Below are 10656 nucleotides of genomic sequence, written 5' to 3'. Positions count from 1 at the left end.
TATATTTTTTACTTTTCATATTTCACTCCGATTAATATATTATTATTATTATGAAGGGTTTTTATAGCTTTGAAGGCCATGTGTTTTACCCTCTTTGATTCCCTTTTTGACGGTCAAACTTACAGTGTTTTTTGATTTGTTCGAGGTTTTTTTTTTAGCTCTGTCTTTTGCTTTTAAACTATTATTTATTCTTTGTTTGGTTGCTAATAATATCTTTATGAATGAGTCCAATTTGGGCTACTTTGAATGTTATTTTAATATGTATACCATGAATTTGTGTACGTGTTAATACATTAATGAAAGATTATGAATCTCGACGTTAACGATTATAATAGCCCGAACCCACCTCTAACAGATATTATTCGCTTTGACTTGTCACGTATCGTCGTCAGTCTCACGATTTTAAAACGCGTATGTTAGAGAGATGTTTCCACACCCTTATAAAGAATGTTTCGTTCTCGTCTCTAACTGATGTGAGATCTCATAATTCACCCTAGAGGCCCTTTCACACCCTTATAAGAAATGTTTCGTTCCCCTCTGTAACTGATGTGGGATCTCACAATTCACCCCCTTGCCCTTATAAGAAATGTTTCGTTCCTCTCTGTAACTGATGTGGGATCTCACAATTCACCCCCTTGCTGCTCGGTGTCTGGCTCTGATACATTTATAATAGTCCAAGTCCACTACTGGTAGATATTGTTTGCTTTGCTCATTGCGTATCACTGTCAGCGTCGAGGTTTTAAAACGCGTCAAGTAGAGAGAGATTTGTACACCCTTATAAGGAGTGTTTTGTTCTCCTCTCCAACCGATGTGGGATCTCCCAATATTATTCATACTGTACCGGTTGAGTTTGGATTGTTTGTTGATCTGCTAGTGAGTTTGGATTGTTTGTTGATCTGCTAGTGGAACTAGCATGATTTCTGGTGAGCGGTTGGAAATTTTGTGAATGCAGTTGTTCGAGGATTGTTTTAAGTCATTTCTTCAACAAAATCATAAGAATTATGACCCAAGCGTTATCCGTTTAGCAAATTTGAAAATTTATGACTCAGTCTTGAACAATTTCTCATTTGAACTTACTGATTCCTCATCGTTCGCATAACTCTTGTGTTGCACTTGAATTATCATATTGTAACTGTTCGCTCAGCTGCTCGTGCTTCAACAATCCCTGTCTCAAAGCCGAAAGACGCTGATCTAGTTGTGTGGTCAATTCTTCACGTTTTATTGTTACCGTCCCTGAACTTTGATTTATAAATGATCTAAGTCACTCGCTCTCAAATTTCAATTTTGTAACAATTTAGTCCCTAAACTTATTTCTCAACGATATAATTGAATTTCATATAAAATAGCGGTTATTTTCTCAGAAGTTTTTTAACATATAGTTTTTAAGTGAAATTGAGTTAAAGATTAGATTTTGTTCCAATGTGTGGCCTTTGAGAGATGACCCACCAGACAAGGGTTAGTGTCCTCTTGTAGGGCTGCAACAATCAGACTCCATCCCCTATTTTCCTTTTCTTTATTTCTTCTTCCTTTTTTTTCTCTTCATTTTAAAGTAAAATTGACTCTCTCTCCTCTATCTCTCCCCTAAAAATGGACTGTGTTTCTCTCTCTACCCTACACCATGTCAATAATTCATGCAAGACTGTGACACATTTTGTCACACAACATGAGAGAGAGACATAGTTAGCTTCCATTTTTAGGAGTGATTGTTTGATGGACTAAATAATTAGCATGTTTGATAAAAACATTTGTTTTTTTTTTGTCCCTATGATTTAAACTTGATATCTATTCGGTTTTTTACTTTTGACATGTTTAGTTATTGATGTTGATACTGAATTTTCGATCTTTGGATCAATCATGAATTTGTGTTAACGAGAATGATTATGTCTTCTAAACAAAAGAAGTGAATATCGGTGTGGTGCTAAGCTGCTTACACTCTGATATTTAAGTTAATAATCGAGTTTGAGACTAGGTTAGATTAGAGGATTTGTGAGTGGTTTTACGTACCTTTCAATGTCGTCTTCTCCTTATTTTACTGTAAAGGTAGATAAGGAATATAATCACATTACAAGCTCTCTTTGAGAATTTAGGGTTTCTCGGTTGAGTAATGATTCGGCGGTTTTCGTTATCATGTTGATGAGCATAACCATTTATGTATGAGGTGGCCTTTGACTTGTCTGAACTACTTTTTAGAGTTCGAGATTAGTTGTATATGGTTATGATAGCTTTCTCATCAGATCCACTACATCGACCTTTGGAAGAATCATTCAGTATTGGCCTTTGGCCAAACTCTCGAAGGTTTGGTCAAGCCTCAACCAAACCTTAGCTTGTAACCGTCTAAGCCTACCGCTAGTAGATATTGTTCGTTTTAGCTTGTTACATATTGCCATCAGCCTCACGATTTTAAATTTATATATTAGGGAGAGGTTTCCACACAATGTGGGATCTCACATGACTTCTTACCGAACACTTTGAAGGTTCAACCATGTCTCTCTTGACATTGTCCTTTAAACCTGAGTCGATTCCTTCTTGACCCATCATCGTTAGGAACAACAAGAAAACAAGAAAGACAACTATAAGAAAATTGCTTCGAGGTCACAGTGGCATGGCTGAATGTATTGCAGTCCACCCCCACAATGCTTGATACTTCTTCTTGGAGTCCGTGCCTTTTCGATACTTTATGTCGTTGCCCTTGACCTGGTCTACAAAAGTAAGAAGTTGATACTATATCGATATCATGATCTCGATATTTTTAATGGTTTAAGGAACAAATCAACCCGAAATTTAAAGTTAAAAAATTTATATTTCAAAGAGAGAAGAGAGAAATACTCGAACTTTTAGTGTGAGAGAGAGAAAGGGAGGGCCCGATGGAAGAAGGGGAGGGTTAACCCGATTCTACTTTTAAGATTATTATGAAAATTAAGAATATTTAACGTTTGTAACTGATATTAATGATGTATGGTGACTTGTGAATGTTTGATATTTGAATTTTATGAGATTTTAGTTATTAATGTAATATGTATGGTGGATAAATAATTTTTTTTAAACAATTAAAAAACAACCCAACAATCCAACCTAATCCAGAGTTTGTTTTGGTTGAGTTGCAAACGTTTTTCGGGTAGTTCGAGTCACCAACCTAATCCAGAGTTTGTTTTGGTTGAGTTGCAAACGTTTTTCGGGTAGTTCGAGTCACCAACCTAACCAGAAAATCTTCCCAACCCAATTTGTGTATACTCCTTCTAATTTATATACGGGTCTCAAAAAAAAACTTAATGACTCGAAAAGTTTAAAACATACAATAAAGTTGAATAAATGATCAGAACAACTTGACCCAATAATTTACGGTCGAGTTAGGTTCAATTCATTACAGAATAAAAAGTTGCTCGAGTTGAAAAACGTTTACGATTCGAACAATTAGATTAGGTCTAAAGACACACTCGACTCTCTCTTTATAATCGTGTCATTCTCATTATTATTTTAATACCCTTCGAATTAATTAGTAATGAGTCATATAAGAGGGTTGAGAGTCTTTGTTTATGAACACAACTCTATTAATATACACACAATTTTAAACTTAGCTTAATGATCCACTAATTAGCTTGTTTTTAGATTACGAAATCGCACATGTTAATACTTATACCATCCCATTTGACCATCTGCTCCCTACCTCATTTCAGTCCTCTATTTTTTAATATTTTTAACCCTACACTAAGATTCTATATTTATATCATAATACAAAGCTTCTCACAATCTATAATATATATATAATTTAGTTCGGCTGATATCATGGACTTGTCTGCATATACTATTACAAGTGCTATCTATCTTCGTTATGTTTGAATTAAGACGCTCCGATATCAATGGGACATTGCTATAATGTTGAGGTAATCTGTAATAGTCCAAGTTTATCGTTAGTAGATGTTGTTCCTTTTGAGCTTTTTCTTTCGAGTTTTTCCTCAAAGTTTTTAAAATACGTATGTTAGAGAGGTTTTCACACTCTTACAAAAAATGTTTCATTCTCCTGTCTAACTAACGTGGGATCTCACAATCCACCTCCCTTTGAGGCCTAGTGTCATCGTTGATATCGTCCTCCTCTCCAACCGATGTGGGATCTCACAATCCACCCCCCTTCAAAGCCCAGCGTCCTCTGACTCGTTCCCCTCTACAATCGATGTGGGATCTCACAACACCCCCCTTTGGGGCCAGCGTCCTCACTTGCACTCGTTCCACTCTCCAACCGATGTGGGATCTCACAATCCACCCCCTTCAGGGCCCAGCGTCCTCTTACTTGTTCCCCTCTCTAATCGATATGGGATCTCACAATTCACCCCCCCTTCGGGGCCTAGCGTCCTCGCTAGCACTCCTTTCTCTCTCCAACTGACGTGGGATCTCACAATCTACCTCCCTTCAGGGCCCAACATCCTCTGACTCGTTCCCCTCTCCAATCGATGTAATATCTCACAATTCACCCTCCCTTCGGAGCCCAACGTCCTCGCTGACACTCATTCCTGTCTCCAATTGGGATCTCACATAATCAATTAGCTACACCCATTAAACAACAACCAAAGTCAATATGTTATAAGTAACAATGCCAATTTAACTCGCAAGGTCCTGCTTCAAACAGTGTAGAAAATTCTCATTCAAACCAAGAACGAGAGAATGAGCAAAGAGAGTTTTTCCCTGATGGCTAAATGGGGATGAAGACGATATTCTCCATCATCGTTCTTGTCTATCTCGACTTATTCATCTATTTTTTTCAATTTTGAAAATTTAGTACTCTTTTTTTCTTTATGTACGTGTACGTCTTAATATATTTTATCACTCATAAACTTATAATTTTATTATTACACCAAAAAGAGAGAGAGAGAGAGAGAGAGAGAGTTGTGTATAAAACTTGATTTTGGTTTAGACAAAAATGATTTCCCATTCCCTTTGAAGAACCATTCATATTCTTCAAACCCCTTTCCTCTCAACCATGGAAGCTCCAATCTTCATCTCTCATGCATGGAGCTTCACCAAATCTCTTTAACTTCAAACACTAAAATTTATTTCCTTTCAATCTCTTTCAAAATCCCTTCATCTTTCTTCTCTTCAATGGGTTCAATGAACTGGTTAGGCTTCTCCCTCTCCCCTCAAGAACAACACTCCGACCACCATCACGGCGGCGGCGGCGGTGGCAGCGTTGGCGGTGATGGTCCTTTCACCTCCGACAACATCTCCGGCTCCGCCGTCTGTTTTGACAACCTCCCCTCTTCCTACGGCGTCTATGAACCCTTCCACCGCAATAATCACTCTCAAGGTCTTAACTTTTTGGATTTTTTTGCCTTTTTGATTAATGGGTTTTTTACAAAACTAATTTTAAACAAAACCCATTTGGATTTTTGTGTTTTTTTTACAGATTGGAACAATCTTAAGGGTTTAGGGTCAGCTCAAAGTTCGGATTTTTCTGCGTTAATCGAAACCCAACAGCCACCAAAGCTTGAAAATTTCCTCGGCCACCACTCTTTCACCGACCACGACCACGCCGTCGTCTACACCAATGCTTCCGGCAACTACATGTTCCAAAATTGTTCCTTGGAGCTTCCATCTGATCCGGCAAACTGCGGCGGTGGAAAAGCCAACGATAACGGCAACAATAATGGTAGCTCTATTGGGCTGTCTATGATGAAGACGTGGCTGAGAAATCAACCTGCGCCGCCGCAAGCGGTGGCGAAGTATGGCGGAAATCACGACGGTGCGGTTAGATCAGGTAATATCACAAACGCACATAGTTTATCGCTGTCGATGAACACTGGACCACCGGCGGCGGCTCTGCCCCTTCTGACGGCAAACGGTGGCGGAAGCGGCGGCGGAAGTGGCGGCGAAAGCTCCTCCTCCGATAACAAACAAGCTAAATCAGCCTCTGCGGAAATGGACGGTGAAAACGGCGCCGTTGAAGCTGTACCTAGAAAATCTATTGACACATTCGGCCAAAGAACTTCCATATACCGTGGTGTAACCAGGTTTTTTATTTCATCCCAATATAAATAAATAAATAAATAAATAAATAAATAAATAAATATATATATATATATAGATATAGATATATATATATATATATCTTCAAATTTTTAATTTTTTTTTAGTTTCAAAAAAATATTTTAATAGTATTTAAAAAATATCTTATAATTTTATTAATACCCTTTTAACTCTTTTTAAAAATTAAAAAAATACTATAATTTTTAAGTATATATTTAAAAAATACCCTAATTTTTTATTTTAATATATATAGATAAAAACTGTCTATCTACCTCTCATAATTATATCCGGGTAAAATTTTTAATTTTTTTTAAACAAATTTAAAGATATTAATGTTACTTTTAAAAATTCATGATTATTTTCAAACGTGTATGAGCAGTTCCATTCATATAATAATAGTAAGCGCATTTTCGAAAATGAAGTTTTTGAAAACTTTCAAACTCTTTTCTAAACTTTTCGAACGTTCAAGAATATTTCGAAACAAAATATTAACAGTTTCTATCCAAAACTATCCGTAAAACTATTTTCTGAAAGTTCAAGAGTACTTTTTTAAGTCTACAGACATTTTCGAAACGTTAAAAACCTAAAAGGGTATTTCACAGAAAGATTAGAAAATTTAAAAGTATTTTTATTAATTTAGCCTCGCTCGATCTTCTGTTACAGACATAGATGGACGGGAAGATACGAAGCTCATCTATGGGACAACAGTTGCAGACGAGAAGGACAAACAAGAAAAGGAAGACAAGGTAAACAAATCAAGATCGAACTCACTATTAGTTCCATAAATCTCTCTATTTCCGACCTAATTTTTTCCTCGTTTTGTGTTCTTATCATCATACAACTCATATGGGACTCATTTCCACTCCAAATTTGCAGTCTATTTGGGTTAGTAACTCAAAACCCCTTTAATCCTAAGGCTTTTGGATATCAATTTCATTCAATTCACACCATATCTCTTCATTAAACAGGTGGCTATGACAAAGAAGAAAAGGCTGCAAGAGCCTATGATTTAGCAGCTCTGAAATATTGGGGCTCCACCACCACCACCAATTTTCCAGTAAGATTTTCTTCCTTTTTTAATGGCTTTTCTTTTGAGTTTTGTGGTTAAATGAATGAATTTGTAGATTAGTGATTATGAGAAAGAAATGGAAGATATGAAGCATATGACAAGGCAAGAATTTGTAGCGTCTCTAAGAAGGTATGAACATGTATTTTGTGTATATTATATAGTTTTTTTCTTCATGATTTTGATTGTTTTTGATGTAATATATGGTTTATGTTGTGTAATGGAATGTATGTAGGAAGAGTAGCGGGTTTTCTCGTGGAGCTTCCATTTATCGTGGAGTAACGAGGTACTTTCGACTTGATGAAAAAGAGTGGATGTTTTAACCCGTTTAATGTAGTATTCTTCTAGATATATCATGTAACGGTCTAAGTCTTACTACTGGATATTGTTATCTTTAGGGTTTTCCTTTTAGCCTTCCTCCAAAGGTTTTTAAAACGTGTCTGAAAGATTTTCACATTCTTATAAAGAATGGTTTGTTTTTCTCAAAAAAAAAAAAAAAAAGTGTCAGGTAATGCTAAATGAAGCATGAATGAAGTTGTCTTTTAAAAACATTGAGGGGTAGCTCGAAACGGAAAGCCTAAAGAGGACAATATGTGTTAGTAGTGGGTTTGGGTTATTACATATCATTTGTCTCTCACGGGATTTTTCCAAATTTTAAGAAACTAATAGTTTTAGATAGGAAGTAACGTAAAATAAACCAAATTTGATAACGAATATTCGAGTTGATAACCCGCTACTAATTCTTCGTTTGTTTTTTTAATGAAATTAAAATTTGTAAATATTGGTTGGCAGACACCATCAGCACGGGAGATGGCAAGCGAGAATAGGGCGAGTTGCTGGGAACAAAGATCTCTACTTGGGAACTTTCAGTAAGTCAATTATAGCGATCGAACGAATATTAAGATAATTGTGTAATGTTGGTGATGTCTTGTTTAGTTAAATTTCGTTCAAGTTGATCCGGAGCTCTTATTCGCTTAACGAGTTTAAAATTTTAAATCAGGTAAGTAACAATTGAGTTAGGCTGATATTGAAAGATTTTGAATTTAGGTACGCAAGAGGAAGCAGCAGAAGCATATGACACGGCGGCGATAAAGTTCCGGGGACTAAATGCGGTGACCAACTTCGATATGAGTCGTTATGACGTTAAAGCCATTCTCGAAAGCAATACATTACCTATCGGTGGTGCTGCAAAGCGTTTAAAAGATATCGTTCATTCTGATATTGATCCACAACGAAGCGATGAGAACATAAGTTCGCACATTTCTGATGGAATAATCACCGCTGCCGCCGCCCCTTACGGTGGCGGTGGATGGCCAAGTCTTGCCTTCCACCACCATCCGTACGCCTTCCACTACCCGTACGCCGCCACACAGCAACGACTATGGTGCAAGCAAGAGCACGACGCCACCGTCGCCGCTGCAGACAACTTCTTCCCACACGGCGGAGCCATGGACTCAATGGATCATGGGGTTTACAGCGGGGGTGGAAGTGGAGACGGGTACGGCGGGAACTTCCTGATTTCGATGGCGGCCGGGGCGGAAGCCGGGAGCAGCAGCAGCAACAACAATGGTGGTGGGTTGGGAGAAATTGGAGAAGTGAATTTGTTTGGATGTTCTTCTAACGTGGATGATCCATACCATGCAACAAGAACCACCACCAATTTGTACGATTATAACAATTCCTCTCATCAGCTGCCACCGCCCACGACGGCGCTACAGCAATGCAACAACTGGCTTCCACCAGCCCGGACGGTTTGTCACGGCGGAGCTCCGCCGCCTTTCACCATATGGAATGACACTTAAAACAGAACAAAAAATACACGATGATGTATACTACTACTACTACCACCTGATTTCATTCCTTTTTTTTTTTTTTTTTTTGTTTAATTTTCTAACTCAATTACATGACCAAAAAATTAAGAAGGCTTAGTACTTTCCTCGTACCTCGTATAATCCAAGTTTTGTTCTTATATTTTAAGGATCTAAAACAGCTGAAAGTTCCATCAATGGCATTTTCAAGACATGTTTGTTGTCGGAAATGCTATGAATTTTGGGAACTTTAAGGTTGTAGAATTGGATCCTCGGCTTAAGTTCATATTACCAAGCTTTGTAATTTTGAGTTTTTGATCCAATTTTGTTGGTTTGAAGTACAAGGAATGGTATTATTATTATTATTATTTTCACTCTTGTATAAATTTACAAATTATTTGGTATCAAACCCTATTCTTATAACTCTCTTAAGGATTAGATTTATTTGCAAATTTTGGAGTATAATTGCAATAACTTCAAAGGTTTAATATTAAAATAAATAGGTCGGGAGACGTAACGTTTATTTAGAGATAAGGTGACTCTCAATGTCGTTTTCCTGTTGTAAGAAGAAATTTAGTTCTCTAAACAACAATATTTTAGTTTAGAGAAACGCTTTCACTCATCATGTTTCATAGCGTTGAGATAAAATGCATTAAGAGAAACTGGGTTTCGTGTAAAATTGCTTAAGCGTGTTGGTAGTCAAGCTTTGAAATCGTGTAGGGATTGTCAAATATTGTAACAGTTGAGATATTTCTTCAACTTTTTTCTAGCATTTGAAACTTTTTGCAAATGAATGAAGAACAAGTTTTTAGGGTTTTAAACGAACTTCTCTCGATATGACATTAGAGTACATCGGAAGAAATGTCCTTCTCCTGATGTAGCTTTACGGTGCGTTGAAGATATTACATTCTTCCAACGTGCATAATATAATGTTGGTAGGAGTGCATTTCTTTCGACCCTAGGTTATGGTATCCGACCTTTTTGACGTTCCGTGAAAATAGCTATAAATCATTTGGAAGAATTTAAATTATTCAATTATTAATTTAATATAAAGGCTAAGGAGAAAACAAGGAAAAAAGAAGGTAGATTTTGGAGTGTAGGGGTTTTGCTAGCGTACTCAGGGGGTGACGCCGAGACACTGAACCGGGTAACAGGCAGGAGAAAATGACGGGCAGTTTCCATTACGGATGAGGCGGGGGAGGTCTGTACATTTGCCACGTGGCAGGTTTGTGTTATAATGGCGTTCACGTAAATCATGGTGAATGGCTAGCCCGAGTAGCCGCATAACTATCACTGAGCTCAATGAAAATTTGGACTTAAATTATTCAATATGTCTCACTAATTATTTCAATTTTTCTTTTAATATTCTAAATTATTTTTTAGTTTTATTTTCACCCTTCAAAATAATTTACTTTTGTTTTAGGGTAAAATTCATTTTTACCCGTTGTAAAACAAACTTTCTCTCATTCGTTTCACGTGTTTGGAGAGTGCACCGTCACTCTATAGGATGTAATGGTGTTGTTCAGATTATCAATGAAAGACGAGTTTGTTGCTAGAGAAATAAGCTATAAGTGAAAACAAACATGTCAGTTGTTACTCTAGTAACTCTAGAAGATGACATTATTAAGCTTACTTTGGCTAGCGTCTTAGCTTTTAGGGTTGGATGATGATGCAAATGAGGTGGCAACAACGAGGAATCTCGAGCATACACTATGAAACTATTTGCTAGGAGCTTATGTTTTGAAAGTTGTATTTGATATTTCTGCT

At 37.0% G+C, this 10656-nt stretch overlaps 1 protein-coding gene across 1 annotated transcript; it reads left to right on the top strand.

Annotated features, from left to right (window-relative positions):
• Positions 1–4934: 4934 nt before the first annotated feature.
• Positions 4935–9176, top strand: LOC111444255 (AP2-like ethylene-responsive transcription factor BBM2). Its single transcript, XM_023082281.1, has 9 exons — positions 4935–5296; positions 5396–5999; positions 6679–6761; positions 6892–6900; positions 6984–7072; positions 7140–7213; positions 7317–7367; positions 7874–7950; positions 8129–9176. The coding sequence occupies exons 1-9, from the start codon at positions 5002–5004 to the stop codon at positions 8881–8883; spliced, it is 2037 nt and encodes a 678-aa protein (XP_022938049.1). The 5' UTR covers positions 4935–5001; the 3' UTR covers positions 8884–9176.
• Positions 9177–10656: the final 1480 nt, after the last annotated feature.

The sequence above is a fragment of the Cucurbita moschata genome, unplaced genomic scaffold (genome assembly GCF_002738365.1).
Source record: "Cucurbita moschata cultivar Rifu unplaced genomic scaffold, Cmos_1.0 Cmo_Scf00006, whole genome shotgun sequence".
In the NCBI taxonomy this organism is placed as follows: Eukaryota; Viridiplantae; Streptophyta; class Magnoliopsida; order Cucurbitales; family Cucurbitaceae; genus Cucurbita; species Cucurbita moschata.
Note: the sequence above shows the minus strand (reverse complement) of the source record. Positions and strands in the feature narration are given on the sequence as shown.